General features: G+C 44.1%; 1 protein-coding gene across 2 annotated transcripts in view; it reads left to right on the top strand.

Moving 5' to 3' along the window:
• CEBPZ (CCAAT enhancer binding protein zeta) overlaps positions 1 to 19,307 on the top strand; it is a 104,455-nt gene that overhangs the window by 18,867 nt on the left and 66,281 nt on the right. For both annotated transcript variants that reach the window (XR_008891429.1, XM_056566969.1), the window contains exons 4-5: positions 2,709 to 2,940; positions 7,101 to 7,242. Coding sequence is in view for 1 of the 2 variants with exons in the window: in XM_056566969.1 (XP_056422944.1) it covers positions 2,709 to 2,940; positions 7,101 to 7,242 (374 nt within the window). In the remaining variant the exon portion in view is untranslated. The remainder of the gene's footprint in view (positions 1 to 2,708; positions 2,941 to 7,100; positions 7,243 to 19,307) is intronic.

Genomic DNA, 19,307 nt, shown 5'->3' with positions numbered 1-19,307 from the left:
CTCCGGATCGGTAAGTGGATCTTCGGTGCTGGTCCCCGCTGGTTTCCCCGTCCTGCCCCGCCTATTGGGCCGGACAGGGAAAACTAAAGTTAACCCCCCGCCCCCGATCTGCTATTGGTGGTTGCGTCTAGACCACCAATAGCAGGGATAGGAGGGGTGGCACCTCTGCCACCTCACTCCTATCCCTTCATGGGGATCGTAGGTGTCTTAGACAACCGCGATCCCCCTTATATTCCGGGTCACCATAGACCCGTAATGACCCGGAATGAGTGCAAATCGCAAGTGTGAATTCACTTGCGATTTGCGCCGATTGCTGACATGGGGGGGGGGGGGGGTCTGATGAACCCCCTGGGCATTTGCACGGGGTGCCTGCTGATTGATATCAGCAGTCACCCCGGTCCGGTCCCGGCGCGGCGGGGATTGAAATTCCCAGGGGCGTATGGATAGGCCCTTCGTCCCCCAACAGGTTAATGTGTGTCTTTTAAACTTTTATTAAAACGATCTAGCCCACCAGGGAGCATTCACATGTCCCTTTAGACACCCCTGTCAGCTTTGACAGCGGCGATCTAAAGGTTTAATAGCCAGCCTCGGCGATCGTGAGGTGGAAATTTGGGGAGGAGCTGTCGCAAGTCTGCACGGGTCGCAAAGCTCCACCTCACAGCGGCGGGAGGCTGCAGAGTATGGAGCGGGCAGGAGCCTGCTCCATACACACTGCTGAGCGCCGCCGCGCTTGTAAGGTCCGGTCCTGCTTGCCCGAAGGGCTAAGGGCCGGAAAAATTCACCTGCCTGGCTCCCGAAACTGCATGTCCTGGGCGTCTGGCGATAGGAATTCCACATCCCTGTATATAATGGCACAGGGAGCATGAGGGAGGAGGAGAATATATAACGGCACAGGGAGCATTGAGGGGAGGGGGAATATATCATGACACAGGGAGCATTGGAGAGGGGGGGGAGAAAATATAATGGCACAGGTGGCCCTACCTGAAGGGGGGTATTAAAGGAATACTGTAGTGCTAAATAAGTTATCCCCTATACAAAGGATAGGGGATAAGTGATAGATCACGGGGAGTCTGACTGCTGCAGACCCCCTGCGATATTGTACTGGGCCCCAGCATGAAGGGAGTGTCCCCAGCATGATGCAGCGGCTGAAATTCCCCATCCATATATCTCTATAGGATACATGGGGGGGGGGGTTGGTGTCCCAGCAGTCGGACACCCTCGCGATCTAAAACTTATCTTTCAGATTGGGGATAAGTTATTTTGCACTGCAGTATTCCTTTAATCGGGCAAACTTACTTATCAGGGTCCCTATTCACCTGATGAGTTTGCATACTGGTCTACCTATTAAGTTTTTATTAAGGGCCAGTTCATACTAAGTTTGTAGTGTATTGGATCCGGCCAGAACCCCATTCATTTTGATCAACGTTTGACTTTGATCGGCTCATTGAAATGAATGGGATTTGGGACGGTTTTTGCTCCTGACAACCGTTTTAGTCCCGTGGACAAGTAGTTTTTTTTTATTAAATTCACACACCCGATATATTCTCCCCCCCCCCCCATGCTCCCTGTGCCATTTTACCCCCTCCCCCTCTGATTTCTTCTGTGTCATTATAGTTCAGCCCACCTCTCCACTCCCCCTCATGTACCACATTATTCACTTATTTACCAACCCCCCTCCCCTCTCTGATCCCGATACCTGTCCTCCGCCTCCATATATATATATATATATATATATATATATATATATATATATATATATATGATCATTTATTATACACTCGTATGCGGCACATGCGCAGTAGCCAGTAATACAGAGCGGAGAGGCGGAGGTGAGAAATGTATATTAGAGCCGCTTTCGGATTGTCTGGAGAGCTGAGGGGAGGAGTGGACACAAAATTGTCCATGGTGCATTAAAATTCATCACAGCGGCCCTAGAGTGAATTGGGGTGGGGGGTCTGTTTGGCCACCACTGCGATAAGTGCGGCACAATGCTTTGTTAACCTAGTGACAGGTATACCACTGCATATCACATACAAAAAAAAAAACTATACATAGCCACACATAAGGTATGAGGTATTTGATATTGTATGCAGGATCTATAACAAGCAGCTACCTCTTATGTCTAAATGCTGTATTTTGGGTCTTATTGGTTGTAGCAAGAAGCCATTTGAACCCAAGGAGGGAGTCCTAAGACTTCTTTATTTGGAGAGGAAACTTAGTGCTCATTTCTGGCATTGTCCCACTCCCCTTACTGTTAATTAGTTTACCTGTGTATCGCTTATCGTTCGCCTTGAGAGGTGGTTTACAAAAAACATGAAGTGTTGCATAATTTCACCTCTGTATGGGTCCGATTTCTCTAACTTGATCTGAACTGCTGTTGGGGATCTCTAAGCTACATATCCACTTTTAGGTGCAGGGCTTCTTTCAGTATCTTTCAGTAGGGCTGTTATGCTGTACATTTTGACTGTGTACCTTTCTACTTATTTGTGCTTGGAAGTATCAATATTATGTACTGATGTCCTGTGCAGTTACCTAAATTGTTATACTGTAAGGCTTACTAGAGCAAGAGAAAAAGAAAAAAATTGTATTAGGAAAGCCTATAAAGATGGATACGTTTCACGCGTACAGAATATTAATACATTCTTTCAATGTTTTTTGTTTTTTTTAAACCGTTACAACAGTTTTAACTTTATCTTTTCCATTAACAGAAAACTTCTAGATCCTGGATTATCTCAGGGTTCCAAGCAGACGATGTTCCTCAATCTTCTCTTCAAATCAATGAAAGCTGATGTTGTACTGAGACGGGTGAAAGCATTTGTGAAGAGGTTGCTGCAAGTCACCTGTTGCCAAAAGCCATCATTTATCTGTGGAGCCTTATACCTTATATCAGAAATTTTTAGATTAAAGCCAGGATTGAAAGTGTTGTTGCATGAAAACGGAGTACGTATTTTAGAATGAGCCAATTTATTTTTAGGGTTCGTTCACATCACTATAAAAGCTTGTGTCAGTGGTATACATTTGAAAGATCATGCGATGTATACGTCAGCACTGTATCTATAACTAGGCCAACAGTCTAGTTGACACTGTTGATGCCAACTTACTTCAGACAACTTCAGGGGGGGGGTTGTTACTAGTGACACAGTGTCTGCCACCTGATCAGTGTAGGACAGTATTTTCCCAAGGGGGTTGGGGGCACCCTTACTGCAAGACAGGGCCGCCTTCATAACAAGCTGAAAATTACCATCTCAGTATCATCCAAAGAGGAGGCTAACACTACATTGGCTAATGCTGAAAGAGACTCTTCTCAATGGATTATGCTGTGCTGGTGGTGAAGCACGGCTTGTTAGAAATCCTATGTGTTTCGTCATTCATCAAATTAAAGGGAAACTAACATCAGTTTCACCTGCACCAACCTGCTGGTACAGGTGTGTATTGTGGGTGACACTGTTGATAACTTTACTTACCTGTCTCCATTCCGTTGGCCCCAGCAAGATGACAGGACTACAGAGCGGAACAGGTAAGTATCATTATCAGTGTCACCAGCACTACACACCTGTACCAATAGGTTAATGCGGGTGAAAGTGATTACCATTTCCCTTTTTAAATATATTTTGAGGCTGCCTCCCTCCCAGCGAAAATTCATTAAAATGTACTACTTTGTATAGTATATTTTAACTAACTTTATACCTGCAGATAATAAAATCCTTATGGGGGACAAAAAGGTACACTTGAGAATATTTGCTGTGAGGCTTTTCTTGGCATATATTAAATATAGTCTCTTAATGGAAGCCTAGCCTTAGGTTTAGAGATGAGCGAACTTTCGTTTTCGTAAGTTTGATTCGTCACAAACTTCTTGGCTTGGCAGTTTTTTTTAATATAAGTAATTTACAAATCTGTTAACTTTCTGGCACCAGTTGATTTTTTTTTTAAACGTTTTCCACTGGACTACCCCTTTAAAATGATTTCATGAGAAAGTGAAAGTCAGGAGAGCTGTCAGGTCCTCTCCAATAGCTTTTATATCAATTTTATTTTAAGCTGTAAAAAATGTACAGCATAAAAAAAATATAAAAAAAATCTAATAAAATTAGAACAAACCAACCTTAGTAGAGATGAGCGAACTTACAGTAAATTCGATTCATCACGAACTTCTCGGCTCGGCAGTTGATGACTTATCCTGCATAAATTAGTTCAGCTTTCAGGTGCTCCGGTTGGCTGGAAAAGGTGGATACAGTCCTAGGAAAGAGTCTCCTAGGACTGTATCCACCTTTTCCGGCGCACGGGAGCACCTGAAAGCTGAACTAATTTATGCAGGATAAGTCATCAACTGCCGAGCCGAGAAGTTCGTGACAAATCGAATTTACTGTAAGTTCGCTCATCTCTACTAAGGTTGGTTTGTTCTAATTTTATTAGATTTTTTTTAATTTATTTTTTATGCTGTACATTTTTTACAGCTTAAAATAAAATTGATATAAAAGCTATTGGAGAGGACCTGACAGCTCTCCTGACTTTCACTTTCTCATGAAATCATTTTAAAGGGGTAGTCCAGTGGAAAACATTTGTTTAAAAAAAAAATCAACTGGTGCCAGAAAGTTAACAGATTTGTAAATTACTTATATTAAAAAAATGTTTACACTTCCAGTACTTATTAGCAGCTTTATGCTACAGAGGAAATTCTATTATTTTTTTATTTTTTTTTGTCTTGTCCACGGTGCTCTCTGCTGACACCTGATGCCCAGATCAGGAACTGTGCAGAGCAGGACAAAATCCCCATAGCAAACCTATGCTGCTCTGGACAGTTCCTTACACGGACAGAGGTGTCAGCAGAGAGCACTCTGGTCAAGACAAAAAATAAATTAAAAAAGAATACAATTTCCTCTGTAGCATACAGTTGCTAATAAGTACTGGAAGGGTAAAGATTGTTTAATAGAAGCAAGTTACAAATCTGCTTAACGTTCTGGCACCAGTTCAAAATATGTTTTCCACCAGAGTACCCCTTTAAAGAGTCCTCTAAGGTAGAGCACTTATACAGGCTATCTGGACTGTTTTTGTTGAAGCATCTAAATGATTCCACAAGGGTTTTAATTTGACTAAAAGTGCAGATATGCTTACACTCCCCCCCCCCCCCCTCTTTTTTTTATTTTTTTTAATTGCCTGCCTCTTCAGCCAGTTCCTTAGACCAATGCTGGTCTCTGCAAGAACATACTGTATTTCCATGTGACTTACAATTTCCTTAACTGGGCCATGATTTAGTATGACATGTTATCACTGTAGTGTGATATAAATAGGGAGATCATGGGGGTACCATAGGACACTAAGTGCTGGACAATATAAGGCAGGAATTTTTAGCTCATGCAAGTTTCATGGGGTATACTAAGGTTGGAGTGTCTTTCATGTATGTGCTTTTGGGACACAAGCACAGAACCCTAAAGTAGCTTTTGAGAAACTAGCAGGTTCAGAGAAATGGCTGATAAGTTCGTTTTCAGATTCCTTTTAAAAACTTGGCTCAGTTTCTGTAATGCAGCTTGTCAGGTATTTCATTCTATATCATATTTATGGTGCAGTGCCTGGTGTATAGACTACATTACATTACATTACTCTTGATAAAACTGCCCGACTGTATCCTTACAAAATTAAGTTTACATGGCAATAAAGTATAAACACCAAATTAAAGGAGTACTATGGCGTTTTTTATATTAACCCTCTGTGCCCGGCCCCGTTGCTCCGATGTCTGTGTCCCTGTCTTCTTCAGCTTCCTGCGGGTCGGTGAGTCACGCTGCTCCCAGCGTATCACCAGCCACAGCGGGACATTGCTGCTGCTGGTGATACGCTGAGAGCAGAGTGACTCACCGACCCGCAGGAAGCTGAAGAAGACTGACCAGAGAACGGGACACTGACATCGGAGCAACGGGGAAACGTAGGCAGGTGAGTTATAGTTTGTTTTGTTTCATTGTGCAGCCCAGGCACAGAGGGTTAATAAAAAAGGGGCCATATTACTCCTTTTAAAGAGGCACCAGTAGCACTAATATAATCAAAAATACAGAAGTTTTATTTCAAAAATTAGACATTACATTAAAAAGCAGTAGACTGGGAAGAATATAGGCACTATGACATACAGTACAGAAGATAAGGTTACGGTAGTGATATGATAAACATTGCATCCATTGGCAGTTTACATGGCTGTATTCTAACAATGTATAGGTATCAGCTCATAAATATGGCAAGTACAAAGGCAAGCTATATAGAGCATAATCCTAAAAATAGTAGAGATAATGGATGCAGTCACAAAGGCATACAAGAGCCGATAAAAACTAACTCCACTTATTGCACATGAAATAAGTATACTTGCCATGCAGCTTATCAGAATCGTATCACCCACAACCTGGGTATATTTATTTAATGTGCAATAGGTTGTTAGTTTTTATCGGCTCTTGTATGCCTCCATGACTGTCCATTATCTCTACTATTAGCATTATGATCTATATATCTTGCCTTTGTACTTATATTTGCCATATTTATGAGCTGATACCTATACATTGTTTATATCCATTGGCAGTTTACATGCCTGTATAATATGTTTACCATATCACTACCGTCACCTTATCTTCTGTACTGTATGTCATAGTGCCTATATTCTTCCCAATCTACTGCTTTTAAGTGCAATGTCTAATTTTTTTAAATAAAGCTTCTGTCTTTTTGATTACATTAGTGCTACTGGTGCCTCTTTAGTTTGATGTTTATAATTTGTATGGTCCAGTTCACGGTATTTATGCATAGCAGTGTGTGTTTGCGTAACTAATAGCAATTAAGGACCCAACATGTGAACCCTTACACACACACACACACACACACACACACACACAAACAATTAAAAAAAGAATCACCATTTTCAAGTTCACTTCTATGGGAAAAGTATAAAAATGAATGTGGTTTATTTAAAAAAAAAAAAACTGCGCTGACCTCTCTAGACTTTAAGACTTTTTTCTTTCATTCCGAACTAAGCATTTAATGTGTTATTTCTTGTTTTATATGTTGAAATCCATTAGCACGCATAAGAATCTAAAAGTTATAACTTATTATTAGAAATCTTTCTACTGTTTTAGGAAAATGACGAAGAGGAACATTTTCATGACTTACCCGACGATGACGATGATGATGCAATTGCCAAAGATGATGCTAATACTAATATAGTTGCCTCTGGGAGTCTTTCATCTGGTTCATGGATACATCAACAATCTCTTCAAGGTAAATTAGTGTTGTCTTACATTTATTTTTCTATCTTATTCGAAGCTAATAAATAAAATCAACATAGATGAGTTCTTACATAATTGACACCAACTAAGAGCATTTGTTTGCAGAACTCCACATGAAAATTCTGCATAAATTTAGAGCAAAGACACTTCAAAAATTCTGCAGTGTGAATTAGACTGTGGAATCCTATTGAAGTGGACATTCCCCAACTGGAATTCTGCATTCCACACTCTTGATGTCAATAGCCCTCATTTACTATTGCAAACCCGACATGTTTTGTCGGGTTGTGTGCCAGATTGTGTCGAATTGCGCCAGAAATTCTGTCTGCGCCAAATTTTGCGCCAGAATTTGCACCAGAGTTGAAAAAACCCCAACTAACTCTCCATTTTGCTAAGAAAACCCTTTAAAAAAGGGGCGTGGTTACCGGGAAATGGGGCTTGGTCTCTGAAAAGGGACGTGTTCACGACATTTTCACAAAAACCCAACATATTTACTAAGGTTTCCACATAAAATGTAATTGATTTGAGCTGAGGAAAACCAGACAGATCAGAACATGTGTAGTAAAAAAAAAAAAAAAGCAGTGTAGGGAAAGTGGAAAATGTAGGGAAACCTTAGTAAATGCCGTGGAAAATAAATTGTAGGGAATTAAAACCCACAAAGAAACCTACACTCCACTCTAAGTAAATGAGGGCCAATGAGTCTTGGATTTTTGGGGTAATTGCAGAATTCGGGCATAATGTGCACGGAAGTCGTGCAGAGTTAGCGGATTTCGTAGAGTACCACAAAATCCAAGATGCAAGCGTGATGTAGTAGGGGTGCAGCAGATTGTAGGTAGACAATTTAAATGTTATTTTTAAACGGGACCATTTTCGGGAGCTCGCAGGGAAAAGAGAAAGCCACAGACTATGTAATAATGGAAGAAAGGTAAGATAATGTATAATTTCTCGGTCACCTCATTGGGGGACACAGAGACCATGGGTATTATGCCGCTGCCACTAGGAGGCTGACACTAGGCAAAAAGAGAATTCTGCTCCTCCCAGCAGGATATACCCGCCCACAGGCACTGAGCTAATCAATTTTAGCTTAGTGTCTGTTGGAGGCAGACACAGGTCTGGTGCTCTTACCAGACCTGATCTTATTTTTTTTCCCCTAGTTTTAGTCTAAAGTTAAGTTTTTCTTTCCTTTTGTTGTTTTCTCTAGCGTCGGGCAACAGGAGCATGTTGCTGCCTGATTTCCCGCCCCCCCCCCCCCACCTTTGAGCTAGGGGCACGGTGCATTGCTGGATGGGCTGTTAACTCCTCCTCGCCAACAACCAGCGCATAGCTGGTCAATGACTTTATTGGTGAGTATGCTCCCTGTGGGTGAGTATAGACCCCTCTGGCGGCGCTTCTGTTCATGGCTTCTTTGCGCAGCCTGCGCATATGGGAGCTGTTTTCCTCGGCTCGTGTTGCGGTTCAGCTCTCTAATTGAGCCATCGGCTTGGGCCTAGACATGGCTCCGCCCCTCTGCCGTATCGCATGCCTGGGATCGCATGAAACCCTCCTCCCATTATGCCCCCGGCCTCTCAGAGCGGGCTGCAGCCCGTCATATGGGAGCGCGTGCTGAAGGGGACGGCTTCTCTCCTCCCTCCCTACCCCCTAATGAGGCCTTAGCATGCGCTCTGATGGTCAGTATCCTGACCAATCAGGTGCTTCACACGCTGCGGGGGTCTGTCAGCCCTTCCCTACTTTGTATATAAAAAAAAACTCATGAGCGCTCTGCACCCTGCAGTGGTTGCATAGCTACATTGCTGCAGCACTGTTTCTATCTCTCTTGGAGAGTATTAGGCTCCCCTCTAGTGTTCAATAGTGGTTATTACGGCTACATATTTTTCATCCTCTGGTCCCCTGCCTTTCTAGTATGCCTTTTAGGGCATTTTTAATGATTATGGCTAAGATAAAGTGTGGTATCAATAATATTTAATCTAATATTTAATATCTGATATGTCCCCTATTCGGGAACCATATATTGAATGGATTTTTTGTTTCTTTTCTTTTTGCTTCAGTTGCCCTTGGCAGGTGACTGATAGTCCTGTTTCTGCTGTTCAGTTCTCTCTCTGTATTAGACTGTTGTCCTTTGTTCCGTGTATTGCAGCACCAGCCATGTGCATGGTTCCATCAGGCTCACATATGCCAAAGACCTAGAGTCTGCAATGGTTGTTTAGCCCCTGTTCCAGAATGAACATTTTTCTGTGCTTAACGCTGTTGCCTTGCATCGCTAGACTGAGGTTTTTGATCCACAAAGGACGACTTCACCAAGGACAGCTTCTGCATAGATGTTCTCTGCACAGGGAGTGACATTAAGCCTGTTCCCTTCTCCACCGGCCTCCCTTACCCCTTCCGCTGCTCTTGAAGGATGTGCCGTCTGCCGCAGCTGCTATTTCTGTACTCCACTGTGCGTGAGAGTTCACCGCTGTACAATGGATGCTCTACACCATCCAGGGCGGTTGGGCCGTCTGCCGCAGCTGCTGTCTCTGTACTCCCACTGTGAATGTGAGTTGACCGTTGTACCATGGAGCCTCTACTTAATCCATAGAGGTTGGATCCTCTGCCGCAGCTACTATTTTGGTACTCCACTATGAGTGAGAGTTGACCGCTGTACAATGGACCCTCTCCACCATCCATGGAAGTTGGGTCGTATGCCGCAGCTGCTATTCTGGTACTCCCTGTGAGTGAGAGTTAACCGATGTTCAAGGGCGGGGGGGAGAGTTTCTTATGTTTCTGCTATTTCACGGGTGGTCCTTGCATTTTTCCTCCTTTTCTAGGTGGAGAGCTGTCAGTCTTCTGTACTTCCTCCTGTGACTGCCTCAACCATCTCATTTAAGTTAAGTCTTAGTGGGTGTCTTTAAAGGGGTACTTCGGTACTTACACATCTTATCCAAAGGATAGGGGATAAGATGCCTGATCGCGGGAGTCCCGCAGCTGGAGACGCCCGTGATCATGCACGCGGCACCCCGTTTGTAATCAGTGCCTGGAGCGTGTTCGCTCCGGGTCTGATTACGGTCGACCGCAGGGCCGGCGGCAAGCCTACGGGAGGGGGCTCTGCTCCTTCCCTCCAGTCTATTTAGGGTCTCGCGGTTAGGGGCTTGGTTGCCTAGTCTGGCTGTTTTCGTGCGTCTCCACGTGCGCAGTCTACTTTGTCGCATATCATTTCCCAATTTCGTGGCTGTGCGGAGTAATCTTATGTTTTCCTCCACCAGGTTTTAAGCTGAGTGGCCTAGGTTTGTCGTTTTGAGTCTAATCCTCTCGGTTCGGGTTTCAGCGGTTGCTTCTTGCCCTTGGCTTCTTTTTGGACGTTTTCTTCAGGCGTTAGGGACTGTACGTGAGTTTTTTTTCCTTCTCCTTCGTCCCATTCTGGCGGCTATGGTATCCGCCTCATGAGCCTTGCTTCTTGCTTAGCGTGCTCTGCTGTTTTGCTATTGTTCTCCCTCCTCAACCCCTGTCCTACGGTTGAGCTGGCCTTCTAGCAGGGCTCTCCCTTCATGCCTCCCCGGCATGTTTCTCTTTTGTAAGTGGCGTTTCCTTGCCATGTTTGTCTTGCTTTGCTGAATCTCTGCATTAGAGCTACTCTTATCTCTCTCTCTTCAGTTTTCGGCCAACCCTCAGTGGCTCCTTCCTCAGGGGTGTCTTCTTCTCCCCTGCCAGGACAGGTTTGGCCCAGCAGGCCTCCGGGGCGACCATTTTTTGTCTATTTGGTCGGCTGTCGAACCCCAGTATCTGCTCAGTTCCTTCCTTTGTGGATCCTGCCTCGCCCCTCATGTTTTGTGGTGGCTACGAGGTGATTGTTGGCCGGGTTCCAGTTTCCTCTGCGCCTCAACCACTTTCTTGGGTGCCTGATTATGGCTAAATCTTGGGCTTGCTCTTCCCTTCTCTGGTGGTTATTCCCACCCCAGGGACTGCTTTGGGACGTCCCATGGTCTCTGTGTCCCCCCAATGAGACGACCGAGATAAGGAGCTTTTTATTTAATTTTTTGTACTCACCGTAAAATCTTTCTTGTAGCCTTCATTGGGGGGGGGGGGGGGGGGGGTGCACACAGCACCCATCCATTTACGGCTCCTGGTCAGGTTGTTGGTTGCCTGTTGTTTTCTGGTGTCCTTCGGGCAATTTCTCATTTTGTGGTTTGGCTTCTCCTACTGCTTGTGACACATTTGATTAGCTCAGTGCTTGTGGGCGGGTATATCCTGCTGGGAGGAGCCAACTTCTCTTTTTGCCTAGTGTCAGCCTCCTAGTGGCAGCAGCATAATACCCATGGTCTCTGTGTCCCCCAATGAAGGCTACAAAAAAGAGATTTTACGGTGAGTACAAAAAATTCTCCAAAGGATAGGGGATAAGATGTCAGATCGCCGCGGTCCCGCTGCTGGGGACCCCTGGGATCCCCGCTGTGGCACCGCGCTATCATTACAGCACAGAGAGAGTTCGCTCTGCACGTAATGATGGGCGGTACAGGGGCCGGAGCATCGTTATGTCACGGCTCCGCCCCTCGTGATGGATGTCATGGCCCGCCCCTTTCAATACAAGTCTATGGGAGGGGGCGTGGCGGTTGTCACGCCCCCTCCCATAGACTTGCATTAAGGGGACGGGCCGTGATGTCACGAGGGGCGGCGCCATGGCGTCACGCTGCTCCGTCCCCCGTATCGCCCGTCATTACGCACAGAGCGAACTCGCTCTGTGCTGTAATGATAGCGCGGGGGTCCCCAGCAGCGGGACTGCGGCGATCTGACATCTTATCCCCTATCCTTTGGATAGGGGATAAGATGTCTAGGGGCAGAATACCCCTTTTAATGTTGGATGATTGAATGCTGCCTGAATGAGTGATGTTTGATGGGTTTAAAAATGTTTTTGTTTTGTGTCGGTTAAAATAATTTTTTTTAAATAGAATTATACATTTATAGCGTGAGATGGAATTTTAAGAATAAGTTAGTGTTGAAATATTTTTTTTTCGTCATTTGTGTTTTTGTTAACATTTTAAAATGTTTTGTGTGTTTCAAACTTGTTCTGTATTCAGTGTTTCAAGTGGTAGATTTAAACTTGTTAAAAAAAAAGTTATCGCTAGTTTGAAACACACATTAAACATATTTTAAATGTTACTAAAAATAAAAATGACATAAAAATAGACTTTTAAAGGAAAACTGTCAGCTTGCTCCCCCTGCACTAACCAGCGGTACTGGCTTGTAGTGCGGGGTACACTGATCAGTTTGATGCTTACCGTGCCCATATCCGCTGCGCCGTTCGGCCGTAATCTTCTATTTTTGGTATTTGGTGCTTATTTGCACCGGCCGGGCTAACTGGCACTCTGACGTCAGCGTTTCTGGACGCAGCGCCACCGAGCTCATCAATATTCTTCCCTTCCCTCCGCCTCTCCCTCTTCTCCCCGCTCTGTAATGGAGAGAGGGGAGGAATATTGATGAGCTGGGCGGTGCTGCGGCCAGAAACGCTGACATCAGAGTGCCAGTTAGCTCGGCCGGTGCAAGTTAGCACCTAATTAACATATACCAAAAATAGAAGATTACGGCGGATCCGGACACTGTAAGCATGCACGGGGAGCAAGCTGACAGTTTTCCTTCAAACACAACTTTCTCTTACAATTACATCTTACGTTAAAAATGTATACGTATAAAAAAAAATATGTTAACGAACATGCAGATTTAAAAATTAACACATCAATCATTCAGGCAGCATTCATTCAACATAAATTCATGTTTTAATATCACATAAAATTATACCTTATCTCACCTGTCTTCCACTGTTATATCATCCGCTGCTTTCTTCTTTTCCCTGCCAACATTTTGTTATAAACCAAATAACATTTTTTACCTACAATTGCCTGCATTACTACTGCATTGTTTTGAATACCATATGAAATTCCATAAACATAATTCTGCAGAAAAAACTGCGATAAATCCTGCAAAAGCCAAAAGAATGCAAAATTCCTCCAAAATAAGAACGGTTGCAGAATTAATGCAGAAAGGCGGAAATATAACCTAACACAACCTTTTAGGGACATGTCAAAAGTTTTAATCAGTTAGGGGCTCAGTGCTGAGACCTCCACCAACCAGAAAAACAAACGGGCACAAGCAAGCTCTCAGCATTCTGCTCATTATATGCAGCAAGACAAAGATCGCTGAGGGTAGGGAATTAAGTCGCACTGTTGGCTAAGACCCCTGATCGATCAAAACTTATGTGCTTAGGACTTTTCAAAAGATTTTTTAAGTGACGGTGCCAATTTGATTTTGACTAGAGAAACAAATAGCTATTTGAACTAATAGTCATCCATTTTAGTGTCAGAATTCTATAAACAAAAAAACAAGTCAGCAAATCACAATTCACTCTCACGGATGTTGAATAATAGAAATAAAATAATGTAGGATACATGAATCTCTTATAATTGAGAACAGAGAAACAAGGATGTATCATAATATGCATAAGAAATTACCATTTTAAATAAACTAAAGTACCCAAGTGGAGAAAGGGGTACGTTACAAACTACTCATTCCACCAGATCCCTTACCAGGGCTCACTGTTATCCTATTTACCAAGCCCCACTATAAGACTTAACTTTTAGTAGTATAAAAAGGTTTTATGACACAGATTAATCATGTTAAAAACACCAATATTGCTATAGTATATGCAAAGGGTATAGTACCTCAGCTGTTAAAATTATCACAGCACAGAACAACACAGCGTCTCTGACCTCTATGTAAACTGTAAGGCTATGTTCACACTCCAGAATTTCTGCATGGAGTACAGCATGAAAATTCTCATGAATTTATAGCTAATACGCTACAACTGGATTCCGCTCTCCCATTCATACAGCAGAACTCCTGTTGCAGGAATTCCATTAACCCCTTAAGGACTCAAGGTTTTTCCGTTTTTGTACTTTCGTCTTTTCCTCCTTCCCTTTTAAAAATCATAACCCTTTTAATTTTGCACCACCAATTCTACTTTGCAGTGACATTAGTCATTTTTTTTTTAAAATCCACGGCGAAACTGAGAAATAATTCTTTGTGCGTCAAAATGAAGAAAAAATTCCATTTTGTAACTTTTGGGGGGCTTCCGTTTCTACGCAGTGCATTTTTCGTTAAAAATGTTTTCTTTATTCTGTCTGTCCATACGATTAAAATGATACCCTACTTATATAGGCTTGATTTTGTCTTCTGGAATGAATACGTTTAAAATTGTCATCTTTTGACCCCTATAACTTTATTTTTTATTTTTATTTTTTTTCCCACGTACGGGGTGGTATGAGGGCTAATTTTTTGCACTGTGATCTGAAGGTTTTAGCTGTACCATTTTTGTATTGATCGGACTTTTTGATCGCTTTTTATTAATTTTTTCATTATATAAAAAGTTACCAAAAATACGCAATTATGGCCTTGGAATTATTTTGCGCATACACCATTGACCGTGCGGTTTAATTAATGATATATTTTTATAGTTTGGACATTTCCGCACGCGGTGATACCACATATGTTTATTTTTTCTTTTTTAAATGAGAAAAGGAGGGTGATTCTTACTTTTATTAGGGAAGGGTAATGACCTTTATTAACTTTATTATTATTTTTATTTTTTTGCAGTGTTATAGCCCCTTCTAGTGGTACACGACACTGATCTGATACACAGATCATTGCCGTGCATTAACACTGCAATGATCACTGTTATCGGTGGTCGATTGCTCAAGCCTGGATTTCAGGCTTTGGGCAATCAATCGACGATCGAACGCACAGGAAGCAGGCAAGGCACCCTTCTGCTGCTTCCTAGCTGATCTAGACAATGCGATTTCACCACGATGGTCCAGATCAGCCTTACTGAGCTGCCAGGAGTGTATTTTTGTTACTTTAGACGCAGTGATCACCTTTGAACGCTGCGCCTAGAGGGTTAATAGCACACGGCGGTATAATCGGTGCCGCACGCTATTAGCCGCTGGGACCGACCCGCTATGACCCATTATAGACCGGACGCAGGGAGTACAGGTACGCCCTGTGTCCTTAACTCCTTGGGGACGAAGGGCGTATGCATACGCCCTCGCGTCCCGTCACTTAAGGACGGAGGGCGTATCCATACGCCCTCGGCATTTCCGATCACTGCCGCTCGCCGGGCGGTGATCGGACCGGGATGCCTGCTGATATCTATCAGCAGGCATCCCGTGGCAATGCCTAGGAGGGTCCTGAGACCCCCCCCCCATATCGGCGATCGCAGCAAATCGCAGGTCAATTCAGACCTGCGATTTGCCGCGATCCGGGCAAATCGGGTCACTGGTGACCCGATCTCCCGTAAAATAAGACTGATCGGAGCTGTCAGAGCCAGCTCCGATCAGTCTACAGCATAGGAGCGAGGTGGCAATGTTGCCACCCCCTCCTATTCCCTGCCATTGGTCGGTCAGGCTGACAACCAATGGCAGGAGGGGGGCGGGGGGGTTACAGTTCATTTCCCCCCGCTCTGCGCACCGATCGAAGTCGGTACAGAGCGGGGGGAACACGGACGGCGAGGGGGGGAACATGGCCCGGCTTACCCGGACCGGAGGCGGCAGCTGAGGCGACATCCCGTTGCAGCGGCGCGAGCAGGAGGAGCGGCGGCCGGAAAGTGTGGCGGCGAAGGCTGCAGTGAAGATCGCGATAAGTGATCTTCACTGTGGCCTTCTAAAAGCTGCAAAATTACAACTCCCAGCATGCCAACACAGCCAAAGGCTGTCTGGGCATGCTGGGAGTTGTAGTTTTGCAACATCTGGAGGGTCACAGTTTGGAGACCACTGTGTAGTGGTCTCTAAACTGTGGTCCTCCAGATGTTGCAAAACTACAACTCCCAGCATGCACTGACTGTCTGGGCATGCTGGGAGTTGTAGTTTTGCAACATCTGAAGTGGCACAGTTTGGAGACCACTATATGGTGGTCTCCAAACTGTAGCCCTCCAGATGTTTCAAAACTACAACTCCCAGCATGGCCAGACAGTCAGGGATGCTGGGCGTGTAGTTCTGCAATATCTGGCCCTTCAGATGTTGCAGAACTACAGCTCCCAGCATGCCTGGACAGTCTGGGCATGCTTGGAGTTGTAGTTTTGCAACATCTGGAGGGCTACAGTTTGGAGGCCACTGTTCTTCCCCAGTTGTTGCATAACTACAACTCCTAGCATGCCCAGACTGTCCAGGCATGCTGGGAGTTGTAGTTCTGCAACATCTGAAGGGCCAGATATTGCAGAACTACACGCCCAGCATCCCTGATTGTCTGGCCGTGCTGGGAATTGTAGTCTTGCAACAGCTGGAAGCACACTGGTTGGGAAACACTGAGCTAGTCTGTTTTCTAACTCAGTGGTTCCCCACCAGTGTGCCTACAGCTGTTGTAAAACTACAACTCCCAGCATGTACGGTCTGTAAGTGCATTCTGGGAGTTGTCATTTTGCCACAGCTGAAGGTTTGGGGTGCCCCCCCACCCCCCCATGTGAATGTACAGGGTACATTCACACGGGCGGGTTTACAGTGGGTTTCCTTCAAGGAAACTTACTGTGAACCCCTGCCTGTGTGAATGTACCCTAAAAACACTACACTACCAAATAATAAAAAGTAAAACACTACAGATACACCCCCTTACACGTCCCCCCCCCCCCCCAATAAAAATTAAAAACGTCTCATACGGCAGTGTTTCCTTAACGGCGCCTCCAGCTGTGGCAAAACCACAACTCCCAGTGTTGCCGGACAGCTATAGACTGTCCTGGCAGGCTGGGAGTCTTGCAACAGCTGGAGGCACCCTGTGGGAGACACTGCTGTAGGGTTTTGGTGGAGACAAGCCCCAAACTTGTAACAGGGTCCACCCCTAATGCAAATTCCTTATTCAGGCCTCAAATGCGCATGGCGCTCTTTCACTTCAGAGCCCTGTCGTATTTCAAGGCAACAGTTTAGGGCCACATATGGGGTATCTCCGTACTCGGGAGAAATTGCGTGACAAATTTTGGGGGGATTTTTCTCCCATTACTCTTCGTAGAAATGGTAAATTTGGGGAAAAAACCTGCACTTTAGTGAAAATTTTTTTTTTTCATTTACACATCCGAATTTAACGAAAAGTCGTCAAACACCTGTGGGGTGTTAAGGCTCACCGGACCCCTATCTTACATGCCTTTAGGGGTCTAGTTTCCAAAATAGTATGCCATGTGTTTTTTGTTTGCTGTTCTGGAACCATAGGGGCTTCCTAAATGCGACATGCCCCCAAAAACCATTTCAGCAAAACTTACTCTCCAAAATCCCATTGTCGCTCCTTCCCTTCTGAGCCCTCTACTGCGCCCGCCGAACACTTGACATACACACATGAGGTATTTCCTTACTCGAGAGAAATTGAGTTACAAATTTTGAGGTGCTTTTTCTCCTTTTACCTCTTGTAAAATTTCAAAAACTGGGTCTACAAGAACATGCGAGTGTAAAAAATGAAGATTTAGAATTTTCTCCTTCACTTTGCTGCGATTCCTGTGAAACACCTAAAGGGTTAACAAACTTACTGAATGTCATTTTGAATACTTTGAGGGGTGCAGTTTTTATAATGAGGTTATTTATGGGGTATTTCTAATATGAAGGCCCTTCAAATCTGAACTGGCCCCTAAAAAATTCCGATTTTGAAAATTTTGTGAAAAATTGGAAAATTGCTGCTGAACTTTGAAGCCCTCTGATGTCTTCCAAAATAAAAAAACCTGTCAACTTTATGATGCAAACATAAAGTAGACATATTGTATATGTGAATCAAAATATTATTTATTTAGAATGTTTATTTTCCTTACAAGCAGAGAGCTTCAAAGTTAGAAAAATGCAAAATTTTCAATTTTTTCATCAACATTTTCAATTTTTCACCAAGAAATTATGCAAGTATCGACAAAATTTTACCACTAGCATAAAGTAGAATATGTCACGAAAAAACAATCTTGGAATCAGAATGAAAAGTAAAAGCATCCCAGAGTTATTAATGCTTAAAGTCACAGTGGTCAGAATTGCAAAAAATGCTCCCGTCCTTAGGGTTATAATGGGCTCCGTCCCCAAGGAGTTAAGAGGTTAAAGTGATTGGGCAATTAATATCTGCAGAATTTTCATGCAGAAATTCTGCAGTGTGACAATAGCCTAAGGCTATGTTCAAACTTCAAAATTTCCGTATGGGATTTGGATGCGCTGTGCACATGGTGGAATTTCCGTGTCACATGTATTCTGCACGAAAGTTCTGAATTCTACGTCCACAGAAAGAATGAACATGTTGATTTTCGGTGGTGGAGGCATATGCCATTCTTACCTCCAGTCCACCAATGAGGGAGAAGAGACATCCCCTCTTTCTTCCTCTTCCCCCCTCCTCATCATCCAGTGATGATGAGCCCCCCTAGAATGTGGTGCCGCAGGGCAATGCCAGTAGAGGCCCCCCATACTAGTGAACCTGTCCCCATATTAGCAACATTGTCCTCCATACAATTTTCCCTGTCCCCCCCCCCCCATATAGGTGACCCTGTCTGGACCCCAGTTCCGGATGGTTATGAACCACTTATTCCTAGGTTTGTTGGCCGCTAAAGAATCCAAATTGACCTTACAGTCTTCACTGGAAATGACTACATTTTTATTTTTTTAGTGAGGACACCTATTTGACGGGTCAAATAAACTTTTACACCCAACAGTTTGTGGCCCAGCACCTTGATGCTTTTTTGGTTAGGCCCAATAGAGGGATCCAATCAGTGCAGCTGAGATGAGGACATAGTGGAGCCTCTTCCTGTATATGGGGCTAGTCAAAAAAAAAAGGAAGATTAGGCAATACTTGAGTGGGGGTGTTCTGTACAACACCTTACTTTACCATATGGCAATGAAAAGGACTCGCCTTGTAGTAAGTCCAGCGGCTTTGTTGCAGCCCTTGTGCCGGTCACAGAAATATGCACCACCTATAGAGGAGGTGAAGATTTCTGCTACTTTACATGTTGCGAGTTGGCCCTAAAGTCACATGTGAACCCCCTGGCCTGCCCCGTCCATGCGAGACCCTTTCAATCTGTGCAGATGTTAGCTGCCCCTATGCAAA

The sequence above is a fragment of the Hyla sarda genome, chromosome 3, assembly GCF_029499605.1.
Source record: "Hyla sarda isolate aHylSar1 chromosome 3, aHylSar1.hap1, whole genome shotgun sequence".
NCBI lineage: Eukaryota > Metazoa > Chordata > Amphibia > Anura > Hylidae > Hyla > Hyla sarda.
The sequence above is the reverse complement of the archived record's forward strand: the minus strand, read 5'-3'. Positions and strand labels throughout refer to the sequence as shown.